This window comes from Natrix helvetica (assembly GCF_964273705.1).
Source record: "Natrix helvetica genome assembly, chromosome: 1".
NCBI lineage: Eukaryota > Metazoa > Chordata > Lepidosauria > Squamata > Natricidae > Natrix > Natrix helvetica.
This window is the reverse complement of record NC_138548.1, coordinates 286,304,083-286,330,446: the sequence shown is the minus strand read 5'-3', so window position 1 is coordinate 286,330,446 and position 26,364 is coordinate 286,304,083. Positions and strand designations below refer to the sequence as shown.

At 39.9% G+C, this 26,364-nt stretch overlaps 1 protein-coding gene across 1 annotated transcript; it reads left to right on the top strand.

Annotated features, from left to right (window-relative positions):
* SPARC (secreted protein acidic and cysteine rich) lies at positions 1-24,336 on the top strand. Its single transcript, XM_081935848.1, has 10 exons — positions 1-154; positions 9,452-9,521; positions 11,017-11,067; positions 14,544-14,628; positions 16,786-16,907; positions 17,665-17,785; positions 19,810-19,943; positions 20,040-20,188; positions 22,123-22,271; positions 23,580-24,336. Exons 2-10 carry the CDS (start codon positions 9,465-9,467, stop codon positions 23,606-23,608), a joined length of 897 nt encoding a protein of 298 aa, XP_081791974.1. The 5' UTR covers positions 1-154; positions 9,452-9,464; the 3' UTR covers positions 23,609-24,336.
* The last annotated feature ends 2,028 nt before the right edge of the window (positions 24,337-26,364 follow it).

Genomic DNA, 26,364 nt, shown 5'->3' with positions numbered 1-26,364 from the left:
AAAGAAACAAATTTGGAGAATAGAAGAGGAGGAGAAAGAAAGCCCAGCCCAAGCACCCTAGAAGCAGTTTCCTGTTGCCATCCTCCAAGATACTTAGATTCCTTCAGACCTTTGAGAGAGAGGCTGAAGTTTTCTCAGCTGCCCTGTCCTTGAGGTATGACATCAAAACTTACTTTTCCATTCTCAGCTTTTATTTATTCTTCATTTTTCTTCCTTTATCTGTTATATTAAGCAAAGGAGTCCTGATTGGGCCCAAAACTAATATCTGCATTTGAAGAATAGCCTAATAAGAATAGCATTGATGTGTAAGAATATTTAGTGTTTTCTTGACATTCTGTCCCGTTGGAAATTCTGCATGCTGTGCCTAACTGCTGTTTTGCTGCTAATTGTTTTTATTAATTGAATTAGTTTAATAAAACATCCGTGTTTGGCAACAGTTATCAATGCTCTTTTCTACTCGCTGAATAAATACAGAAGAGAGTAAAGTTATTTTCAGGCCAATTGGTACTCTGTATCTAGGATTTCACAATTTATTGCCTCCTAATTAATTAGGACTGTCACATGGAATACGTTCCCAGGTAGCTGAAGAATAAAGTTGGCAAGTAAATCTTGTTTAGGACATTTGCTTGGGCTATATTTGCTTTTGGAAAAAGGGAGCCGGAAATATAATGTTCTACTTCCATCTTCATCTTTATTTCTTAGCGTTTTATTGCAAAGCAGAGTTTATTTCAATCTGTATAAGCGCATCCAAAAGGAAGCATGCAATTCATTGCCTTTAAAATTCATTGCCTCAGCCTTCGTTCCCTGATTTTACAGGACTGCAGTAGAGAGAAGAATTAAATTGTTTCTCCTTTCCTGAAGCGTTCTTTATTCCCTCTCCTGCCTAACCCCCAAAAAAGTTTTTCCCCCCTGCAATTCAGTGAAGTCAAATTGACTTATTTTGAAATGTAAGTGTACTTCTCTTGCAACCTAAAGAAATAGGTTTTGTTGTTTAGGGCATGCCATTCCCCTTCGAGAGACAAAACATTAAAAACAACAAATGCAACAGATTTTTTTTTTAAAAAACCCTATTCTGGAAGCATGGTAAATTGGGCAAAAGTGTTGTGCAAATGCCAGTGAAGAGAGATGAAAGGAAATGCATGCAGAATACCATGAAACCCGTTTAGACAAAGCCATTGTGTGCCACATAGGCAGAGGCAGGAGACGTGGGGAAAGGGGAGGGGGGGAAGAGATATCAACTTTTCACATTTTTGCCAAGCCCCACCTACGGGGAGAGAAAAAAAAATCCCTTCTCTGGTATGACTCTTCTACAATGGAATGTCGGCTCCCATGGAAACCCTTTCAGTGTCTTCTGGTTCAGGAGATGCCCTGTCCTTTATGACCACAGATGTGAAAGGAAAGGATGCATTCAGTTGGGGTGTTTTGTATCAACGTTTTGACCCAAAATACTGCTGGCTTGCTCTACGGCATCCAAATGACAAAATGCAGGATACTTCAAGTCAATTAAAAGGAATTGTTCTACACTGTCTATTATTCAACTCAAAGTTTAGTTTGTGTCAAGGGTCATCCAAGACTCAGGAAAGTGCCTGAATCTGTGCCCCATACTTGGTATTTCACACCTAGATTGTTTTTGAAATGGCATCTTAAAGGAACGAGGATTATACGAACACAAACTATTATAGCTGGAATGATTATCCTTTTGTAAATAAAGAAACAAAGGGCAGAAGTACCATGCCTTTAATTTAGACTTCATTGTGCAGGTGATAATTTAGTAATACTGTACAGTCGTTCTCTGCAATATAAGAAATATGCTAATAGATTTTCCAACTGTCTGTGGGATAAAAGTGTGGGGACTTTATAGGCAATGATATTCTAGGTTACCATCCAGTCCAAACTGTGTCCACTTTCTTAATGTTTGACAATGTTGGGACTGATCATCAAGGAGAATATTTGTAGCTCAGGGTTGAAATGAGGGGTCTTTGGTGCTTTCTGAGTTTTGTTGTTTTCTTGCAGACCTTTCATTACCCAAACTAGGTAACATCATGAGTTCGTAAGAAAACAAACAAGTTCAGAGACCACCAAAGATCCTTCAATGTTGGGTCTTGACAGTAAGTCTATGGAACAACTGATTTTGCTTTTGTAGCATCATGGAAATGCATAAAACAGCATAATGAAAGTTATTTGGAACACTACAGTCAAACTAAGCCCCATCTTTCATGTCTTAAGAGTACTTTTCAGCCCCTGATGGTAAATCTGTTTGGGTCATACCATTCAGTTTGTAAGAAAGAAATTTTAGACACTCCTGTGCTGCCAGATCATCCTTCTCTCCAGAAAATAGGACATCTCCCTAGAGGTTTCAGTGATGATGCACAGATGGCTGCTGGAACAATCTTTTTTTTCTTAGTGGGAGAGTCACTGGGAGAATAAATTCCTCCTGTTCCTTTTGCACAGCAAAGAAGGAGCCAAAAGGTATGCAGGAAACTTGAGTTATAACTTCTTTCCTGATGTCAGACAGCAGGGAAAACTTGAGTATGAGCTGATCATCACATGGCAAAGCCAGAATTCCTGTTATAGCATTGACCAAGCAAATCTTTTTTTTTTTTTTTTGGCTCAGTAGCCATCACCTTGAACATTCACTAATGGCAACTTATACATTCTGGTAGTTTTGGTGAGAAATGGCCAAGCAGTATTTAGGCACAGCAATTGCAGGGAGGAAGTAGGAACCAGTGGAAAAATGTATGTTAATTGAGCTGTACGTATGACAGTGGTATACAACTTTTACTGAGACCAAGACTTAAGTTGTACTTTGAATTGCACCCTGGAGTCAAATCAAAAGTTTGCTCCAGTCGGCTATTTAATACTTTCTTCCTTCTGCCAATTAAAAATTACAAGTGGATAAGAAGTTGGTTGAGGGCCCTGAGAGCCACATTCAAGGCTTTGAGGGACAGAAAGCAGCCTGGAGGCTAAGCCTTTGCACTTCTGACTTCTATGTACCAGAGCCAATATATTGCAGAATTCTCTTCAAGTTCACTGAAGGCATTTCTGAAATAAAAATTTCTGGTACCAGTGGACAGCTGGTACCCTTCCAGATCTTGAACCGAAGTACTCATAGTTATATGGGAATGGAGTTTAATATCAACCTTCTTCATGCCCATCAAACATATTTTCTCAAAAATAAGTCAATCTGAGGTCTGCATTATGGGCAGCTGTTAAGATGCCAGATCATCTGTGCTGATTCACTTTTAAAATTTTGCCTGGCCTAGAATTCCTAACAGCTTACCCTGGGTATTTTCAAAGAAGGTGATTGATTACTCTCAAGTAAGGGCCACTGGAATTTAATGTAGAATGAACAATGAGCTTTCTTGGCATTATCATACTGAATCCGATTCATATCCATGAATCAGTTTGCTATTAAAAGAGGAATGCTAAACCAAGATTGACAAGTCTGATGTTCAGTCTCCACCCACTTCTGAGGGATGATTTGGCTTAAATTACCTCAAGATATAAAGAATAAATGGGGACATCAGGAAGGCACAATATGCACTGCTATGAATTCCTGGAGAGAAAGAGGGATATGAATTATTTTTACAAAATGCCAGGTAATGTAGTGCAACATAGTGCCACCCATTTGTACTTTTAACAGAAATCTTGGTCTAAATATACCAGGAAGAGATCCAAAATATGTAAGAATAGTGTGCATGGGATAACAGCACCAACATGGAATTTTAGAAGAGGTTTGCTCCAAGGGATTTACTTTATTTAATTTAAAACAGGAGAGATCACGTAAAGGGTAGAAAGTGGATACATTTTTTTCTTTCAGTTAAACTTTGACATTTGGGTATGTTTGTTAGTGGTTTCACATGAAATTAGGTTACATATCAGTTTTCCAATTTTGGTATGGATGGCAGATGAAAACTTTTTCTTTTTCTGTAACTAACAACACAGCCCAGATTTATTCTCAAGGGGCTGAGTTAATTCAACAATTTTTGGGTATGCGTGAAATATTGCAGTCCAAACCTCCAGCTATAATTCTTTTATACTAACAGACGCAGCTAAAACTAAAAACCCTTGGACTGTCACTGTGAATTTTCAAAAAATGTCCGTATCAATATAGCTTCAACTTGGGTTTCTTTTAGATTTCTTGAAACCTGCACAAAATAATCAATGAGTAAAATATGCCATCTCTCACTAAAGAAAAGCTCCATCTTTTCAGTATTTTTAAATAAGAATGTATCAATCCTTCAAAAACTTCAAAAACAATTGTTCCCCTTATTACAGCCTTAAAAATTTGCCCTCTTTCGTTAACGTTGGTCTACACCAAGTATTACTGTAAATTCAAAGCCTGAATTACTTTTCTTCCATGATTTTATGAGTGCTACTTACATAAAGCTTGACTGAGACTTCTGCCGTATGATTCTGCTGAAATTTCTAGGCAATGATCATAACAAGCTATTTAAAGCTGGTGATTTCAGGAATTTCTCCTGCCTCTGTGAAACTCATAAGTGTAATAAAATAATATACAGGAGAAATTTGAGTTAAAGATTGTGTGACTCCTGCAGCATGTTTAGGAGATGAAAGGATACAGAATAGGTTGTTCAAGCTGTGTACTAAAAAGCAGTTTTATAAGAAACAAATCTGCTAAAGTCTAATTGGTTTGTTTCAATTTTATGAATTTTAAACCTAAAATCATATTCATACCTGGTCTAATTATATAGTTGATGGCATTTGAAGTTCATTCCATCAGTTACTTATCCTGGAAATCAGGGGAAATCCTTGGCAATTCTTGCTTTATGTTTATGGATTGTGTATAATGTGTCCGTGATCTCTTCAACGAACTATAGTTAAATGAAATATAGTATGTGAATCCAGAGACCACATTTGATCCCTAAGTATAACACAATGCCTTAGTTACCTTTGCGTGGACTACTGCAATGTGTTTTAAATGAAGCTACCCTTGAAGTTCACTCAGAAGTTTCATCTGCCCATATAACAATGTTATGCAAACTGCACTCATTACCAGATACTTCCAGATGCTATTCAAAGTGCTGGTTATTACCTATAAAGCACTTATTTGAATAGGGTCTAGTTATCTAAGGAATTATCTCTCACTCAAGGTTTATAAGATCTTGCAAATTAAGCATACTCCAAGCCCTGTCTTAAAAACAATGCAAGCTGATGGGACCCAAGAGGTTTTCCCTTACCTGTTGTGGTACCGACATTCTGAAATAGTGCCCTCAAATGGTTTGAGTGATTCCAATCCTCTTGTCTTTTAAACAGGCCTTGAAGACTTGGTTTCCCCTCCGTTCCCCCCCCCCCAACCCCAGTTCATGTTAGTGGGATAAGTCTCCTCTGAATGTGATTGTGCTATTGTGTTAGCTTATATTGGTTCCCGGTTTATTCCCATTTTTCACTTGTGTTTTGTTTTTGCGAAATATCCTTCTAAATTTCATTTATAATTGTAACAATAAATAACCACAACTTGTGAACACTGATACACATTTCAAATACAGCACATATTTCACACGGTGGTCAGAACAGAATCCAACATCATAGCTGTCTAGATTCACATGGTTAGCTAAGAACAAAATCAACCAAACCACATTACAGTTTTAGCCTGAGCTCAGTCATTGTAAATTATTTCTTTTTAATCAAAGTTTATGGAGAAGTTTTGATTTCCAGTTTTCCAATTAGCAAATAACATCTATCTGTTTAACGGGGACATGTGTGTCATTAACACAGCCTGGTAATTAATACATGCTGAAACCATGCATGACAAAGACATCACTAAAATATTCTCTTATCTTACTCCCTTATTTAAAAGACAGAAACATTAATACTAGGCTAATTTGTAACATGGGGTAATTGAAGTCCTGTTATAATAATTCATTACTGTATTATATATAAATTTATATAAATTTTATTCTCAACATGCTCTAGCTGCTATAGTAGCCTGATAATTCATCCATAATTATCTATCAGTTATCATTATAGTTATCTATCAGTCCTCAGGTAAATAATAGTGATGCCTAGGAGATGCTACTGGCAGTTGCTAAGTAAACATTTCTATAATGAAAACTGAAAGACTGAAATGAAGGCTAGAGAAAATGGAGGGTAGCTTAGGGTTTTACAGTAGATATGGTACCATACTTATTCCTTAAGCAATCCTCGGAAGACACTTGTTTCAGCCAGGGCAAAACCAGATCCACATAGAGCTACAACATTCTAGATGAACACACAATCACAGAAAAGGGACGTGGTTAACTTAAAGCTATTCTGACAATCTATGGCAATGCACAGTGTGAAACCCAACCATTCACACAACTTTTTCTGTATACTGAAGCTTGATTTTGAAGTTGCCACACCAACTTTAAAACTAGAAATGAATCCAAAAAGTGGAGGGGGAGGGAGATTGTATGTTAATGGGGGAGGCAAATATCTGAGAGAAGAAACAGAGAAAAATAAAAACATTAGCAAGTGAGGTGGTAAAGAAGTGAATTTTAGTCATTGAAAGCTGGAAAATGAAAATTACTTTTCCCTACAGAAAAAGAGAGCAGGCAAGCTACTTGGTACAGAAGAAGCAAATAATGCTGAGCTTAGTGAGAAGAGAGAATAGGGCCTCTGTTAAATGGAGCCCAGTTATTATAGAAAGTGATGGACAAGAGATGCAGCTAATGAAAGACAGGTTTTCTTGCATGAAATCTATCTACATTGCCTTGAGCAGCCCTAGAAAGAAAACAACTTTTTAAGGTGACATCACTATGAAATAAACTTGCACTCGCTTACAATGGGCAAAGTCAACAGTTGAAATTTGCAGCAGACTCTTTATTGTTCCCAGCAGAAGTGGGTTTCTGTCGGTTTGCCCCGGATTGGGTGAACTGGTTGTGGCGGCGGCGAGAGGCTCTGCCCACCCACAGAAGCATCGTGAATGCACGCACGCACACCAGCGAATCAGTAGTAAAATAAATTGAAACCCACCACTGGTTCCCAGCCTAGTACTTTGAGCAGCATCAATTGTCCATCCATTTTAATTTCCCAGAGTGGTCCTGATATAATACTTCTCTGAGAAACTCTGTAAAATTGAACTGTGAAAAATCACATAGCTGGATTTTGTGTTGTCGTCCCACAAGAGCAACCGAGAATTTTGCTTCAAAAGCCATTTGCAACCCTACTAATACAAAGGCAATTTAGCACTGAAGAACAGCATTCATAGATGCCTGCGTAAGGACTGTGAAACAAGTTCTAGCAGGAGAAGCACACTATTGTATTCCACTGGCTTATGGTAAAGCACCAGCTAGACCTCTCAGCCAAAATATCTATGCAGTTTTCCTCAAAAATAAGTTAGTTGATGAAGCTTTTCTTTATATTTTGTTTTTCAAATAAACGTGTTTCCTGTCTCCGGTGACAGATGTTTACGCAGGACCTATTTGCTCAAACAGTCTTTCTACCTCCAATCACAACAGTGGAAGGACTGAGCATTGACTAGTGTGTTGTCTGATGGTCTCCAAACTCCGAGCGCAAAGCCAGGCTTTGAAACCTGGTATTCTCTGGCACTGGAGGACCCGGCAGAAATCTTAACCCAACATTGACAACTGTGTCTTGAAGGATGCTGTTTTCTGAACATCCACCCCCTTGGCACCCTATTCATAGAGTTCTCCTGCCTTGGTTGTAAATAGAGCTAGGAAGCAAGGCAAATATGCCAAGCTTCCTGAAGCATAAGAAAAGCCCTTATAAATCTGTGATGAGTGAAACAGCCAGATTCAGCTGTACTTTTCCACCCAAAAATGCCCTTGGAAGGGAAGAGCTAGTGACCTCAGCTTCAGGTCTTGGCAGTGATGGAAGATGCTTTCAGTGGTCTCCAGAGAAAATAAAGGAGAGAGAGGGAGAGGGAGAGAGAGAGGAAGGGACACCATGTACCGAACGGGAGTAAAATAGGTAGGAGTAAGAAGAGGAATGAATTCATTAAAGCGGAGCCAAGGAAAAGGGAAATAGACACTTTGCTTTAGCTACTCACTGCCCCTGCCTATAAAAAAAAAATCTGGATCTATGACGTGTTAGCCACACTGCCGGTTATAGAGACAACCACATTACGTGATTTCCATTTGGACCTATTTATACTCCACACCTTCTGGTTATTACTGTGCTATAAATATAGGCATACAATTCTGATACAAATCAGTATTGAGACAGGTTGTGGCACCAACTTGGATTACTAATACTCTTTTATAGGTAGCAGAAACAAAGATAACTATCTAAGCAAATTGCAAAGGTATGTAAAAGTATTGCAACATATTGTCTGGCACAGAATTCCCGGTGCTAACCCTTGACCTGTAAGTGTCTTATATGAGCATTTTTACAATAATAATAACAACAACAACTACTACCACTATCAAAGCAGCTTCACCATACAAGGTTCATCTGTAGATTCACAGTGGGCCCATCTAGACTCTTGCTTATGTGGTAGACAAAACAGATGTTCCAAAACAATTAAGGTCCACAGGTTTTAAAAGTTGCTAAGGTTGGATATAACTGGGGTAGAGGAAGAAAATTAACGAAGCCACGTCCTTCCTGCTTATTTTCCATTGCCTGCCTAAGAGTCCAAGGTAGTCTTCATAGGTCAGTGAACAAGAAGTATTGTTGAGTATGCAAAAGGAGTTTTATTCCAATGCATTTTTTTTGATAGCATTGGTGCTTCAGATTTCTATTGGAATTAGCAATTAACTGCTACCTTTCCTCAGATAGTTGAGATTCAATTAGGAACAGAAAGTTTTGTAAAATCTATAGTTGGATAATAGTGAGCATTTTTCAGTCCTTTATTTTTTTTAATGTGGGCTTTTTAAAAATCTAGACCAAACCAGAGATTGGCAGTTTGGTGCACAGGAATTGTGATGAGAATTAAATAAAATGTGACATAATTGTTTTAAAAAAAGACTCCTGCCTCATGCAATTGCTGAATATCCCACAGTATCAATGCCTGCCATTAAAATGGTGTGAAAGTTGACAATTTCTTGGGATTTTTGCTATTATAAAAATATTTTTATTTTTCTGATCATTTAAAGTACCACTGAAACACCTTTAAGGATCACCATTTCAGATCCCAGATTGGGACAATATGCTTGGTTGACTACTTAGTGGTTCACTTTGTCTTGTAAACCACCGTAGATGATGACTATAATGGGAAATCATGGGCAACAATGAGAAGGAAGATGACCTAACATTGTGTGGATGATGATGTTATTGATTTTCCAGAATTTGTCCAGTGATATAATGGATATGCCATTGTCTGTTTGTTGCATACTGTATATATTGCCTTGAGCTATATGGAAGAAGTGGGTACAGATATTAAAAATAAGAGTCCAATTCAAAATATTGATAACTATGAAATTTAAGGGAAACAATACATTCCCTCCAACTTGCAAAATAAACTATGGTTCTCTTTTCTCCATAAACTCAGGTTTCAAGCAAAGATGCGAGCTTGGATTTTCTTCTTCCTCTGCCTGGCAGGCAAGGCGCTGGCAGCTCCAGTGAGTATCATGAGCTCTAAAAACCCATTTTTGGAATGTTATAGATGCTGCAGTGTCAAATTCTCTACTCTGTATAGTACAGTTGAAAGTAAGAACTCCAACCTACCTCACTGCTCTGAACACTCAGAAATAGTTCAGCACTGAAGATCAGTCTCAACTTTCCTACCCAATTATCAAAGCTTCCAACCTCTGCTGGTTCATTTTTATCTAGTGGTATCTCATCTCCTCTGTAGTCTAGTCCAGCCAGGACCAATCAAGGAGTTTTGTTAATGCATGTCAAAATACATAAGCTTTTAGCAGGGTAGTCATAGCAATTATATCAATATATTCCTTTTTTAGTAAATATATCACAGCCCTCATGCTGCTCATTTCCAAAGGAAAAAGGAAAATTGATGTTAAAGTCGTTGAAGGCACGATGCAAGAAAAAGAATTAGAGGTTGACTCAAAGTTGACTCAGCCTTCCATCCTTCCGAGATGGGTAAAATGAGAACCCAAATTGTTGGAGACAATATGCTGACTCTGTAAACCACTTAGAGAGGGCTGTAAAAGCACTGTAAAGCAGTATATAAGCCTAAGTGCTATTGCTATAGCTATAGCTATAGCTGAGTCTAATTTAGACAACTTCCATTCACTATACAACTTATTTTTCTGTCCTTGGAAGCCATTCTTGCTTCCACCAAGTCCAAATGCCAATTAATTGTTACGCTTTCTTTATCTTTCTCTTTTTGATGATTTCATAAGCCTTCAACATCATCCAATCATGACTTTCCTAGTCTACACTTTCCTCTGATGTCATTCACTATTTGATTTTCAATTGAGTCCTTCATTCTTTCATCCAATCTAGTCACTCATTCGATCCACATTAACTCATCACCTATTCATTTTTTACACTCTCTCTTCTGCCACCCATTTAATCTTCATTCAATTTATTTTTATGTTTCTTAGGACATACCTGATATTATACAAAAAGTGTAGGAAGAGAAAACATAACCATATCATAAGCAAACCACTTCAAAGTCATAGTTTAACATTTCCCGAGTTATACTTGCAGCCTTATCATTTAATGAAATAGTAAAATAAACTCCAATATTATAACCAATATAGAAACCACAAAGATAAGAAATCCCCTGAGAAATAAATACATACATTTATCACCAAGAGAATGGGGAGGATATTTTGTATTGTTTATAGGAGTGTATTATGGGCCAGGAGAGTTGAATGCCTTCAATTCAGGCTTTGCCTCTCAGAGAGGAATTAGATAAAGAAATTCCATCTTTTAAAATAAGAGGTCAGATGCTCCAAGAAGTTCTTAGGAAGCTCTTTGGTTTTCACTGTGGCAAAGGGAAACCAGATAAAAATGCTTGATGGGGGTTGAGAGCAATATGGAGGCATATGCAAGCAAAAGGAATATCCCAGCAGTAGGAGTAGAGTTTTAGTACCAACTTGAGAACTCCAAGTAGAAGTCTTTATTTGCCTATTTTTTTCTCTCTTACAGCAAGATGCTCTGCCGGAAGAGATGGAGGTTATAGAGGATCCTGCAACACAGGTACAGTGTAACACAGTGCTGGCCCCTTCTCTTGCTTTGAGGCTGTACTTACAAGCAAACATCCCCAGGAGTGGGATGGAGAGTTAAATAGTTCTAAATTCTCAGGACAGAGACTAACAGCAGACATGTTTATCTCCTGCTGCTACAGTTTCCCTGTATGCAACTCATTTACTTTATTCCATTCATTTCTACCTGCATATCACACATACAAACACAATAAACTCTTGTAGGGTGATGTGCTCCTACTCAGAATTCCACTTAAGACACCAATTCCTTTTTCAGTTTACTCATTTCTTTTTCTTTCCTGCCCCCAGTTGATTATCTCTAGCCTACCAGTCAGTCAGTCTGACATAGCCATAACTACTAAAACTGCTCAGCTGTTGTGTGGTTATGTTCCCCCCCACTCATTTTTTCCCCTTAAATAAATATTTTTACTCTCCAGCTTATTAACACATACCTCTTACACATGGTTGTTTGGTTTGCATGAATATAAATGCTTAGAATTGTACAATATAAAATAAATGTCAATAGTAAAGAAATACACATCAGGAATAGAGTAAACAAATTATTGTTTGCCTACAGCACCCACTTTTTAAAAAAATATTTAATAAAACTTAGGTGGCCACCTATCTTATAAGCCAGCGATGGCGAACCTTTTTGTAAACCCGTGCCAAATTTGTGTGCAGCATGCGATAGTGCACGCGTGTGCCCCACACCCATAATGCAATGTGCCCCGCCCACCTGCACATACACATGTGACCAGTGACGTGCGGTGACGTTTATGACTGGTGAGGCTGGTGACGTCATCAAACCACGTGGTTGCTCCGATCGCAGGGGCGCAGCCCAAATGGAGAAATTTCTTCAGCTCCAGCCTCAATCAGCGCAGCCGCGGTCCCCTTCATCTTGCCTCAGGAAGGAGGGGAATGGGACCACGTGTGCAGGGGAAGGGGATTGCGGCTCTGCTAATCTGAGGCTGTGCGCTGAGGAGCCACCTGCACACGTGGTCCCATTCCCCTTGCAAGGATCCCGGGCTCGCCCAATGCAAAAAATGCCTGGGTACCGTGTTTCCCCGAAAATACAACCTGTCCTGCGCTCACTGACCTAGCGTTATCCCGAAAGCACCAAGTTACAGGAGCCGGGGGTGGGGGGAGCGCTCACGTTGCTTGCCGCCTTCGGTATACCGCTAGGTTGGGGAGTGGCGTTCTGTCCGGCCAGAGGGGAGAGTTGCCGGGAAACTCTCCAGCCGGGAAAAGCGCCATTCACTGACCTCAGCAGCCGCCCCGCAAATCCCCTCTCCAGCCGGGAAAAGCGCCATTCACTGACCTGAGCAGCCGCCCCGCAAATCCCCTCTCCAGCCGGGAAAAGCGCCATTCACTGACCTCAGCAGCCGCCCCGCAAATCCCCTCTCCAGCCGGGAAAAGCGCCATTCACCAAGCCCTTGCGCAGCTCTCCCAGGCGACCGCTGCTGGCTGCTGCTGCCCGCCGCCGCTCCGCTCCGTGCATAACTTCCAAACTCCAAAACTTCCAGCATCGGCCGCTCTAGGAGTGCTCTCTATGGTGGGCCGGCTGCTGGACAGAGAGTTTTCCGGACAGTCTTCCAGCAGCCGGCCCACCATAGAGAGCACTCCTAGAGCGGGCGATGCTGGAAGTTTTGGAGTTTGGAAGTTATGCACGGAGCGGAGCGGCGGGGCGGCAGGCGGCGGCGGGCAGCAGCAGCCAGCGGCGGTCGCCTGGGAGAGCTGCGCAAGGGCTTGGTGAATGGCGCTTTTCCCGGCTGGAGAGGGGATTTGCCGGGCGGCTGCTCAGGTCAGTGAATGGCGCTTTTCCCGGCTAGAGAGGGGATTTTCCGGGCGGCTGCTCGTGAGCATAGTTACCTCATGGCTGCTTCGCCCCTGAGGCTGTGCCCGGCTCTTCGGGAGCCAGTTCACAAGAGAGCAGCCGCCCGGCAACTCTCCCCTCTGGCCGGACAGAACGCCACTCCCCAACCTAGCGGTATATTGAAGGCGGCAAGCAACGTGAGCGCTCCCCCCACCCCCGGCTCCTGTAACTTGGTGCTTTCGGGATAACGCTAGGTCAGTGAGCGCAGGACAGGTTGTATTTTCGGGGAAACATGGTACCTAGGCATTTTTTGCATTGGGCGAGCCTGTGATCCTTGCAAGGGAAATGGGACCACGTGTGCAGGAGGCTCCTCAGCACACAGCCTCAGATTAGCAAAGCCGCAATCCCCTTCCCCTGCACACGTGGTCCCATTCCCCTCCTTCCTGAGGCAAGATGAAGGGGACCACGGCTGCGCTGATTGAGGCTGGAGCTGAGGAGCCTCCTGCACACGTCCCATTCCCCTTGCAAGGATCCTGGGCTCGCCCGATATAAAAAATGGCGAGATCGGCACACTTGGGGCTGCTGCTGAGATGTCCAGGGAGGCTAAACCAAGCCGCGCGCCTCTCCCAGCCACTTTCACAGCTTCCTGGAGTAATTCTTTTTTATTTTCATGACGAGAGTGGTGAGGCTCCGCCTCCCCTGCCTCCCCTGACTGCACGTCACTGCATGTGACCCCCTGCGCATGCACACACAACTCCCTCCACGTGTAGGGGGGAGTTTTCACACTCCCCAGGCTCTGGAGGCTTTCTTCAAGCCTCCAGGAGGCCAAAAACAGCCTCCCCTGGACTCCGGAGCCCCTTCGGAGGCCGGAAACATACCCATTTCTGAACTTCCTGAAGTCCTGTTTTTCGCCCTCCCAAGGCTCCGGAGGCCCTCCTGAAACCTGGGGAGGTTGAAAATGGCCTCCCCTGGCCCTCCGGAAGTCCAAAAACCAGCTGCTGGCACGCACATGCATGCCGGAGCTGATGGCTCGCGTGCCAGCAGATGTGGCTCTGCGTGCCACCTGTGGCACACGTGCCATAGGTTTGCCATCACAGTTATAAGCTATAACCTTAGGCAGCTCTCAACAACACTAATGAAGTAGCAATAAAAATAATCATGTCACTTGTAAAAGGAGGCATCAGGAATTTTTTATTTTTATTTTTTATTTTTTGGAAAATACCAACAGCTATGACCATAAAATAATACCTTGCTTCTTAAACTTTGGGTGCTTTTTGTAAATGTGAGGGTGTTTTCGCATGTGGGTACTTTAAATACACTACACAGAAGGCAGCATTCTTCACCCTGGCACCTTCAAAGTGTGTTGTTGCACTTCAATTCCTAGTGAATTCTGTAGCCTAAAGCTTTGGGAAGGCTCCAAGTTGCAAAACATTAATTTGGAGTATTTTTTTTTTGTTTTCTTTCATTTTTATTTGGTATTTTGCTGTTTTTATACTACTCTGTTGTTGTGAGCTGCCCAGAGTCATTCAGAGGCAGGTGACATCCCTACTGAATAAATAAAGATTGCTTCCCAATCTTGAGTATAGTACCTATGCTGCAGAAATCAGTCATCTTTCAGACCCTAACAGTACTTGATCTCATTCCATCTGTTCATCTAGGAACCAGTTGGAATCAACCCAGTCCAGGTGGAGATTGGCGAATTTGAAGAGACCACTGTGGATGTTGAAGAGATTGTGGCTGAAAGTATGTGGCTGCATAGCCTGATCCCTAAGATGTATTTATATAAAGTATTTTGTGTATATACAAGATCTAGGTGTCTCTAACAGGTAGATACATACACGTAAGATATAAAGAGAATTGAAATTGGCATCTGTCACCATGACATGTGCAGTAAGCCCATTCTTAGAGGGAAAACTTCAGACTAGTACAAGAAGAAAAAAAGAAATTTAAGATTTTCCATTTACAAAAAAAGAAGCCATATTTGGAGTGAACATTTTTGGGTGTTCCTTTGTATCAAGAACCCCAGTAAAGATTGTACAGTGGTGCTATATTCACTATATATTAGTCTGATTGGGAATGAAAATCAAATGGGAATCGTTTGACAAAGAAAGCATTTGTCGGTCTCACACAGAGAAAAGCAGGTTTGACACCTGCTTTCTCCTCATATATGGGAAGGCTCATGGAGAAAATCTGGGTGTTCCCTGGGAATCAAGAATGATGATGGCACAGTCTAGCATCAGTCAATCAGTTAGAAGTATTTATGTTGTAATCCCATACACACATTCCCCTTTGGAACAGTAGAGAATCCCAAAGATGCTTTTTAGAAGAGGCAACTGGATTTCCTGGTTTTTCTTTGAAGACATTTCACTTCTCTTCCAAGAAGCTTCTTGGATGAGAAGTGAAACACCTTCAAAGAAAAACCAGGAAGTCCAGTTCCCTCTTGAAAAAAAGCACCTTTGGGACAACCATGACCTAGAAGACTGAGAATCTCCATAGACGAACAGTATAGAACTGAAGTGCATATATTTTCTTTCATTCATTTCATTACAATTCTTGGTGACCGCACAGTTCAGATTTTCTCCATGACAATCTGTCCCTAACCTGGTTTTTCAGGTCTTCCAATAGTACACTTTTCACTACTGTAATCTACCTTGCTCTCTTACCTTCCACTTTTCCCAGCATTAGAGCCTTCTCCTTCAGAGAGCTAGGTCCTCGCATAACATGATCAAAGTAATTTGAGCTTGGAGTACATAAGAAGTGCATACACTTTCATATGGGGCTCAAAAGAATCAAGCAGGTTATTGTATCAGATCTGGAGTGTAAAGAGAACCAGATGATGTTTAGGAAGAGTTCCTCTCCCCTTAAACTGTGAATGGCATTTTAGGTCCCAAACTGTGCAATCAATATATCTCTGTACACCTCCTCAGAGCAAAACAACTCCACAAAATTATTTAATTGCAAGGAGAATTAGAGTAAACCATGCAAGGGGCTTTCATTTCCCTCTCCTTCAAAGGGGAAACAATGAAGTATTCTCTTCCTTGTGGTAATTCACTATAGATTGCTGATCATCTCCTCCCGCTAGCAACAGGAAAACAGCAATCCAGTCTCTCTTAGCATCCTTATTAAGTTATAAACTACCAGATCTCTTCTTTTCCCACCAGTTCATCTTCCCAACAGTTCATAATATGGGACAGAGTGGGAAGGGGACTCAGGGTGAACCATCACAGCAGTGCAGGATACCCATTTATATTGTAAAGAATTTTGAGGGGAAGAAATTGTCTGAGGCTGGATATTTTTTATCTGTAACCAATCTACACTTTATTTAAATAGTTTAATTCATCTTTTGTTGAATGTTATTAATTGATTAAATGAGAAACACTTGAAATACATTCAACCAGAAATTCACAAATGCATTCAACCAGAAATTCCACTAACTTTGTAGAACCACAACTACTTTGTGTGAGTTTCTGCAAGCAAAGGGAGTGAGTTTGTTCTTGTGCATGGCTGATCAAGTTTTTTTAAGTGCAACCCCTTCAAATTATTGTGATCTTCTGGAGAATCCTAATTTGAGAATCCTACCTTAGATAAGTTTTTAAAATATATGGAGACAATAAAGTTCCCATTCTCACAGAAAAATTTGCACCATTCATGACAACCAAATATTGGTTTTGATTGGTCCTGGTCATGGTCCTGTTGCTTCAGTCAGTGATAAAGGCAAACAACGTAACTACACCTTACAAATTTACTGCATAAACATTCTTAGGAGGCCCTCATGCATCTGATGTGTCAGCTTATGTCTGAGTGGGATGGCTATGGTTTTGTCACGACTAGTCCTTCAGTTTTTGTGAAGCAGCCCTGGCCCTTTTGGGGTTCTAAAATGGCTTCTCGGATCTTACTTAGACCCCTGCCAAAACCATCACTGCAAACACGGCAAAGTCTGTGAAGTAGATGAAAGCAACACTCCAATGTGTGTATGCCAAGATCCTTCCAGCTGCCCAGCCAGCACTGCAGTGTTTGAGAAGGTAAGCAAAGACTTTAGATGCAACACAAGGTGAGTAAATATATACTGGTATAAGATAAAAGGAAGATACTCAGCTACAGTAAAGCTAAATTGTAACTACATATTCAAGAATTAATTGCATGTTAGGTTCCCCAGTGAAAGCTGATGTGGTTACTGTATGACTTACTGCCAGTTCTGCCTTTATTTAAAAAAATGTGGGGAGGATTGTCCTTTAATTTTGGAAGGAACTGGATCAGGATAGGAGGATTTACCTGGGCTCATGTAGGGTAAGATTATGAATGAAAGCCAGATTGGTTGGCCGTACACAATTCTGTTCATTTCTGGACCTCTGCAGTTGTAGATTGCAGAAGGCAGATGAGAATGGGAGGTAGTGCTTACCAATGGTTCTCTCTGTGTTGGATAAAAAACAGAAAGCAACATTGAGGGACTTCAACTCTACCATTTGGGATTTGTTTTGTGGCCCACCACAAATGTCTATCTTGAACCTCATTCTCTTTTAATATTTATACAGCATGCCATTGTTTTCAAATGTCATTCATCATTTGGAAATGCAGTGACATCTGTGAACTTTCCATTTTCTTTGAATTCAGGAAAGTGAACTTAGTCCTTGAAAAAGTCCCAGTTGCATTATGAGTATGAAATCTGACAAATTGAAATTTAATTTGAGCAGATTTGTTGATTTGTTGTCCTAGAGTAGGAGAAAGACCATGGTCCATTTGGACACTTTATCTAACACAAAGAACTTTTTTTTCACAAAGGTATGTGGTACTGACAACAAGACCTATGACACCTCCTGCCACTTCTTTGCCACCAAATGTACTTTGGAAGGCACCAAGAAAGGGCACAAACTTCACCTGGATTACATTGGACCTTGCAAAAGTGAGTCATCATCCTTAAGAATGGAACAGTCCAATTAGAAAATAACTCCTTAGTAATGCTCTTGTTAGGAATGACCATATTTTCAGAATATATGGACTTTGACATTCATGCAGTCTGAGGAATTTGGAGCTACATAGAGGCCACATTGACACGGACTGCAGGGTGACTTTGATAATGGGTATCCTGCAATTTTTTTGTGCCAGTTGGTAAATGATAAATCATCTAGTGCTGAAGTCTCACTTTAATCTATTCTTTGATTGCCCCAAAGGTGCTTTTTCAAGAGGCAACTGGACTTTCTGTTTTTTCTTTGAAGTCGTTTCATTTCTCATCCAAGAAGCTTCTTCAGCTCTGGCTGGATGGTGGGGAATGGAAGTCTATCTCCAGTCTACAACACAGTCTTTTCAACAATTCCAAGAAGGCTCCATACCCATTTGCATTACTCAGGTGATCCTGATGATAAACCTCCAGGTGTCCTTAAGGACTCACTAAAGAATGCAAATGACCAACTGTCTGCAAGGAGTGTAAATCCTTCCATTCCTCACCATTCACTCAGAGCTGAAGAAGCTTCTTGAATGAGAAGTGAAATGTCTTCCAACCCCCCCCCCCCGAGAAAGTCCAGTTGCCTCTTGAAAAAGCACATTTGGGACAACCATGACTGAGAATCTCCATAGACTATTCTTTGATTGTGACAATTTGTTTCCTCAGCTCCTTTATTCAGCAATGGTTCCTAAAGGTTAAGCCTTATTCCCTTCCGGCCATTCATTCATTTTTATAAAGGTCATTGTGCATATTGCCAGAAAGACTTCTACTTCCCTCTTTGTGCAAATACAGAGCACAGACAATGATAACACATCAGTGCTTACTCATTCCCTTTCAAACTGCTGAGTGCAACCCCCCCCCCTTTCAAATATTCCATGAATTAACACTTGCCTTTACAAGTAAATCAAGTAAGCTTTTAGCATTCCCCTTCCCCACATATAACACATAATTTTACTCATATGCATTTAGGTGCAATTGTTTGATGCTTTGTGAACCATTTGTTCTGATAGATGACAGCTAGAAGAGAAATTCCTTTTAAACACAGAGAGAGAGAGAGAGAGACATAGAAAAACCTCAATACAGAGGGAATCCTGTAAAAGCAGCACTCCAGCAACTTTTTTAACCTAGCCAACTCTGAGTATTACATGCCAATAAAATCACATTTGAGGGTTTTTCTCCTAGGTGGGATAAAAGAAACATTAAATAGCATCTGCATGGCAGGCAGGCTCTCCAAATTAAAATCAACCTAAGAGGAGGATGGTTTCATTGGAACATGGATTTCCTCCTCTTCTGAAGCAAACAGTTTTTCTTGGGAAGGAAAAAAATTATGATGGCTTTAGAAACCTGTATCCCATTAAATAAATAGAATTCCAGAAATCTCCCAGATTCAAGAAGACTTTAATACTACATTTCTGATTTCCTTAACTTTTAGTTAAAGGGGCAGGGTGAATCTTAAAACTTTTTTAAAGTAAAAACCAGGTCGATCCATATCATTGTAGGTGACTAAATTCAACTCTAAAATATCTTTCCAAAGTTCAGGCTGGCTCAGAATACTGAAAATAATGTCTGGAGCACATTGAGAAGATAATTTATCTACAATGCAGAAGTTATGGAGCATCATTGACATGGATAAAACTATTGACCAGTGTGTCCATTAAATAGTGCAACTGTGGAACTGTGTTGGGGAAGGGAAGCGGTGAATTGGAAGGGTGATAGAAGGTAGAAGAAATGTTCCAACAGGAGGGGAAAGCATTGTGTTGCACATCGCAATGTCAATAAGATTAACTGTGGAGGAAGGGGATGTAATTGGAGGCACAAAGCAGCAGCATCTCTGTCCTGTATCACAGAAATTGCAGCTGGTGTCTAATAGCTTTTCTGCCATTTATTAGTTGGGATCGATGTGTTCATTGCTGAATATAATAGCTCTTTGGTTATTTTTTTAAATAAATTGTGCCTGGACTGATGGGGCTCTGGTTGCATTTCAGTCATTCCTGCCTGTCTTGACACTGAGCTGACTGAATTCCCTCTGCGTATGCGCGACTGGCTGAAGAATGTGCTGGTTACCCTGTTCGAGCGGGATGAGGATAACAACCTTCTGAATGAGAAGCAGAAACTCAAGGTGGGCAAGAGACACACCTAAGCAAGCCCCATAGTTTAGGGTGCCTTTCTTACAAAGGGACACAGTTAATATTCCCCACTGCATTTTCCTGACTAGGTGAAGAAAATCCATGAGAATGAGAAGCGTCTGGAAGCTGGAGATCACCCAGTAGAACTCCTTGCCCGTGACTTTGAGAAAAACTACAACATGTACATCTTCCCTGTGCATTGGCAATTTGGACAGCTAGACCATCATCCTGCTGATGGGTATATACTGCTATTCCTAGCTTTTGAGAAACTTGGCATAGATAAGTCCCATTACCTCATGAATAAAATTAGACCTTGGTTACTAGTGGTTATCCTTTAGTAAGGTGGGGCTAAAACATTCACCTGGGACACAGAAATCAAGACTCCAGTTTAGAGATAACAGGTGAAATCAAATAAAAGGTAAAATTAAGTAATCAGTGAGCTACTGCACTGTTTTTAAAAAAGTCAGACACTGATCTCAAATAATGACAAGTTGTTCATTATAATTGATTAGAGCTTTTATTTCCAGGATCACTAAATAGGATTTTTTTTCCAAATCCTGAGGTGAATTTCATTTTTTAAAAATGTTTAAAGATCTTATCACAATAAGACTAAAACTAGCACCCTGATGCCAGACTAAAAAGGATCCAATGCAGACTGCATTTACCCTTTAAATATTTGAGAGACTAGGCATAAAATACTAATCACCATAAGAAGCTTATTTGTAAAGCTGTTTGATGGAAAAAGAGATAGATAATAGAGAACTCTTTGTCCCACAGAACAGGAAACTGCACATTACACTCTGGAAGGCTTAATGATAATTATCTAAGTGAAATATATAAAAGGAGAAAGGTGCAAAATAATAGGGGACATAGAAAGGGTGGGGTTTTTTTTTATGGCCTTCTAGTCTATTAATTTGAGGTAGAATCCGGGAAATTGGAAGGAATTGAGCATTTGCTGGCCAGATGCCCTTTCTGATGCCTATGTGCAGCAGATATTTTTCCTTTGAGCCCTAAGACAGAAACATCTGCCTAGGATTGAACTCTCAACAATAGTGGGAGGTGAGAGTCTTCACAAGCAGGCCACCATGCTGCTCATGCAGACAGATCTTATTTATTTGTTGGATTTATATTCCGCCTTTTGTACAAGAGTTCGAGGCTCTGTGTGTGCGTATCTCCTATTTTCCTCAACAGCTCTGTGCAGTTGGTTGCACTAAAAGAGAATGACTTGCTCAAATTCACCCAGTTTGCTTTTGCAGCCAGAAATGGACTTGAACCTCAGTTTCCTTAGTACCTTAACACTTTAAGCACCCATGCCACACTGACTCTCCTTTCCTGTATTTGAGTCCACTTTTTTAATGCCACTCATTATTCAGGATTATTTAAGCCCCCCCCCCCCCCCCCAAGACTGAATTATTTTCAGTTTCACTGTAATCCTTTTTGCACTATGGCTGCAAAACTGCCCATTTTGAATGAGAAATATAAAAGTGATCAGTTAAGCATCCAGTAAGCCTAATGCACACAGAAAACTTTAAAATCTCCTATGGAAGAGAAATTGGGGAACATATGAGTTGAAAATCTTAGCCTTGTTCAATTTGATGGGTAACTTTTGACAGGAATTTCAGGGATAGAACCTTGATCCTGCCTCTTCCTCTTATTTGTGATTCCTCCTTTCTTCTATTTCCCAAGTGCTAAGTACAAACACACATTTTCACAGTTCAAACAAGATACTTTATTGTTCTACTTCTATTCCATAGTATTCTCCCTAGACTGGTAACTTTGGCTTGGGAAAGCGTAGATAAGGCTCAAAGCCAATGTGGTTTTCCTCTTGTATTTACATAACAATTTTAGACTAATCTCCCTCTTGGGATGATTAATCTCCAACAGTTCCCTAGCACAGTTTTGTATTCTCCGTCATCTGCTCACATCTCATGCTCAAAATGTTTTGGAACTAGCTCCCGAATAAAAAGATTGTACAGTAGAAGCATAAAGCAAAATGATGCAATCGTTGTCTCTCTTTTTCACAAATGCTTTTACAGGTTATTTGCTCCAGGTTATTTGCGGTAATTTTATGCAACGAAAATATGCTGGGGATTCATTTGACCATCATGCATGCCTTTTCTATGAGATTTCTGGGAGTGGCGGTAATTGTGCCCACTTTGATATTCCTTTCAGATACCTGTCCCACACTGAACTGGCCCCACTCAGAGCTCCCTTGATCCCTATGGAGCATTGCACCACTCGCTTCTTTGATACATGTGATCTAGACAACGACAAATACATTGCTCTGGAGGAATGGGCCAACTGCTTTGGCATTAAGGAAAGTAAGTACCACAAATCTGTGCTGACTTAGGAGTATGGTGTTTCACATGGTTAGAACACTGGGTTGGAGGTTAGCAAGCTCCCATTCAAGACCCGTGTGCTGCCGTGGGGCAGGGTTGAGCTCCCGTACTTTGCTCCAGCTCCTGCCAGGGACCTGAAAGGAGCCCCCAATGGGTCATTCCCCCAGGTAATGGTGAGGTGACCTGCTAATCCTTTCAATCAGGAAGCATGTTGGTTCTTCTGATATGAGTGCAATGCAATCTCTGGTGACCACAACTAAAAAGGGGAGAGAGGAGAATGGTCTTAATCCTAAACAACTCTAGAAGAATATCTGTCCAGAAAAAAATGCTGATCTACAGTTCAATTTTGAGCATACTTGTTCCTCAGTAAAATTGTTGGCCTTATGAAACTTACTCTAAATAAATGTATATAGAATACCAATTTGAGAAACTTTATGAACTGGAATAAGTGATGATGCTCTTCGTGAACACTGATTTTAATGATCAGCAATTAGCTGTATTAGCTAATTGGAATTAGCTGAAGCTCTTAAAGACCATTTTCCTTCATTTGTATCCCAGCTTTCCTTCAAGAAATTCAGACTACCGTATATATATAATTGGCTTATAAAGGCAGTCCTCATTTAGCAACTGACTTCTCTAACGATTGTTCGCAATTATGACAGTGATGAAAAACTAACTTTGCAACCAGTCCTCATATTTATGGCCTTCGCAGGTCTGTAAAACAAAGGAAAGCTGAAGTAAGATCATAAGCAAAGTCATGGTTTTACTTACCAACTCCTTTGCTTAATGACCAAGCTGCCGTTCCCAGTTCTGGTTGTTAAATGTGACTACCTGTAACCGTATCCAGGAGCTTCCTTAGCCAAAACTGTTTAACTTTAATAGTAAAACTGAGTCATGTACTGTATGCCTTTAGAATTTCTAAAGGCTCAACATTTTTTTACAAATCATTCCTCTGCATTCTAACTAGCCAAGCATTCCTATTCCTCAGTATGGCTCTAAAAACCTCTTTCTAAAACAGCAGCCAATTAACCAATAGGGTATAACAGTATTCTCCAAGCTAATATCCTTCAGATATTACAACTTTACAACTCTGAACACTGTGAGCAGGAGTTCTGAGAGCAGTAACCATTGCATCTGGTTGGTACCAGTTTGGAAAAGACTGTTCTTTAGATAATAAATCTAAAATCTAAATCCTAGGAGAAGTGATTGAATCACATAAATGTTGTGTAAGACAGTGACAGCAAGCATTTTTTCTTACATGATGTCTTCCTTTCTTTCTTTTTTTTACAGACGACATTGACAAGGATCTTGTCATCTAAATTTAGCAGCTTTTTCATCTGTCATGCACAAGTTGTGTTCTTCCATTTTAACAAGTTGAAGAGTGTTTTTCTTTATTTTATCGGGGACAAGGTGCTAATATAGGTCTAAACATATACATTAACGGTGCTAAAAAAAGAAGACAGAAAGTTGATAGTAGCTTAATCTATACCACTAGATCACTTTTCTCACACTCTCATTGTGCATTTCTGTTGACCTTTTAATTTGTTGATACCAGTACAGTAATTAAAAAAAATCTGTTCCACTTTTCGACTATTTAAGTTGACTCTAGTTGATAGACTCAAGACTATTAATCCCCTGATTTCAAAGAAAGGCAAGGAAGAAAGATAAACCAAAAATGTGTGGAGAGACTGGGCTTTACAAAGTCAAGAGTTGCAAATGTTTTATGAAAGTTTAAGAAACTTGGATTTTATATGATAGTGCAGTGGGAATGGCAGGGGAGCAGATGGGACAGGACTGAAAAGTCAGAAAGGCGCATTTATAAATTTGACAGTTCTTGAATGTAACAGTAATTGGGCACAAACTCAAAATAACATAAGCAGAAAAAAAACTGAAGTGTTGGAAAGTTTCAGATCTTGTAACCCATTCATCCTCCCACCCTTTACAAATAAAAAGTTAAAAACGCTTCTGCTTCACAGCTACTCAGTGACTGTATTGCTTTTTGCTATGTTTCTATGTCTTAAAAGTTAAATTTGGTGCTTATCAAAAATTGGTTGTGCTGTTTTTACTGGATCTTTCTCTTTTGGTGATTTATTTGTAACTGATGCACATTCTGACACAACAAATAACATGCCTCTGATTATTATACCCTCTCTATATTCATATTTTTTCAGCCGATAATTTCAATTCTGCCCTTCAAGTTAAAACTTCAAATTATGTATAAAAAGTGTTCAAATGTTTCTTGAGTTTACTTACTCAACTACTAGTTAGTGATTAGTAACAGGGACTCTGTTTACAAATTTATCAATTCATTCTTTATATAATCATATTTATTAAATAAACCACGATTTATAAACTACAATATCTAAGTTCACAAAGAACCACAAGTCAAAAGTGAACAAATCACATTACGATTTGGTATGATGTTTTAACCCAGCCATTTGATAGGTGTATTTCCATATTGGAGTGTGACACAGGAGCAATAATTGACACTGATCATTTGATTGTGCTGAACGAAATTGGTTTTGCTAAGATTCAAATACTTAGATTTATGTTAATTTTTATATTACATGACACCTAGAAATTATAATTCTATGAGTAGCTAGAACCTCAAATACTCTTATACTCAGGATGATTCTTTGAGTGAAATATAAATAAGTATAAAATAAATTCAAGCTAATGCCTTAAGAAGATGTTGTATAACCATTTGTCTGAAGTGGTGTGGGGTTTCCTGCCTAGACTGGGTTGGACTAGAAGACCTCCAAGGTCCCTTCCAACTCTGTTATTCTATTTTAAGTGAAAACATGTTATCCATTTAATCAATTAATTTACCATATTGAAAGAGATGCTGCATCTTCTTTTTGTAGTCATATCTTCTCTTCTGTTTTGCAAGGGACAACTGTTAGAAATCCTGCAGTGGAGGAATAAAAGCTAGGAACCACTGGTTAAAAACTTTGATTAACTGTATTATCAAAAGACATATTAAGGTTTGAATGAAGAGTCCCCTTACTCATATGGAGTTAAGAAGATACTAAGGGAAAGAAAGGACTGGAGAGTTTCAAACTGATTTGAATTATTCAGGAGAATAATGTCTCCTTTGTCCCTAATGTGAAGAAAAAGCACAGCTGCAGCAGAAAATTAGGCATAGATGGTCTTCAGCCAGAAATATAAGAAGTCTCAGCCAGCACCTTAAAATCTGACCTCCCACTCTTGACATCAGCAATAAATTCCAGCATGTTTAAAGGCCACTAGATTGGGAGGCTAGGAAGATGACTGGGTGATGATTGATCAGGCCACAGAGATCTTCACCATAGCTACTTCTGTTCAATGATAATAGGACAGCACCTATTCATTGGAGATGGTCCAAAATTCTGCTTCACATTATAACTGGAAAATTCTGCTTCATATTATAACAATTGTATGCACAAAATTAATAAAAATTGCTTCATGAGACTCAGAAAGCAGAAAGAAGCTGCCATTCCCAGATTCTTCAACCTGTTTCTCATGCAACATCAGTGGAAAAAGAACTCACCATTATTCAAAACAAAAGACCGTGTGTACACAGAACGAATAATTTTGGTCACTTGCAAACACTATTTATCTAAAGCTTAAAGAAACTCCCCATCTTCTAATCAGTTCTGGGTGGCTCCTAATCAAAAGTTAAAACAACATATAAAATCATATTAAAACTATAAACAGATTAAAACACCCAAACTAACAAACTGGCACCAAATCAACCTTCAGTGTAATTATCCCATTCACCCAGGATTCCTACAAACAGCACATTTTTATGGCAGTATTAGTTAAAAGTTATAAAACTTGAGCAAATTTCCAGCAGAATCTTCTCCAGTTTTTCTGAAGAGCAGCATTCTGCATGCCTGAGTTTTCCTAGATTTAAGGTATGGTTCCTTCATCAAATCTGCCAATACTGTTAGGTTTAGAGTGCTTGCAATCTCTCCACTCAGGCCAGGTTATGTATTCGAAATAATATTTCTGCCCTTGAGAGTTCGTTCCTCTTTTCTCAAGCTGCAAAAGCCCTTGACCTTTGGGGGGGGGGGGGTGCAAATCATTCCAAACA

Bases quoted from the DNA above. Each gene is read 5' to 3' on its own strand.
- SPARC (XM_081935848.1), top strand. From the start codon at position 9,465: ATGCGAGCTTGGATTTTCTTCTTCCTCTGCCTGGCAGGCAAGGCGCTG. The intron at 16,908-17,664 runs GTAAGCAAAGAC...TTTTTCACAAAG, and splicing joins GCACTGCAGTGTTTGAGAAG to GTATGTGGTACTGACAACAA. The intron at 20,189-22,122 runs GTATATACTGCT...TATTCCTTTCAG, and splicing joins GACCATCATCCTGCTGATGG to ATACCTGTCCCACACTGAAC.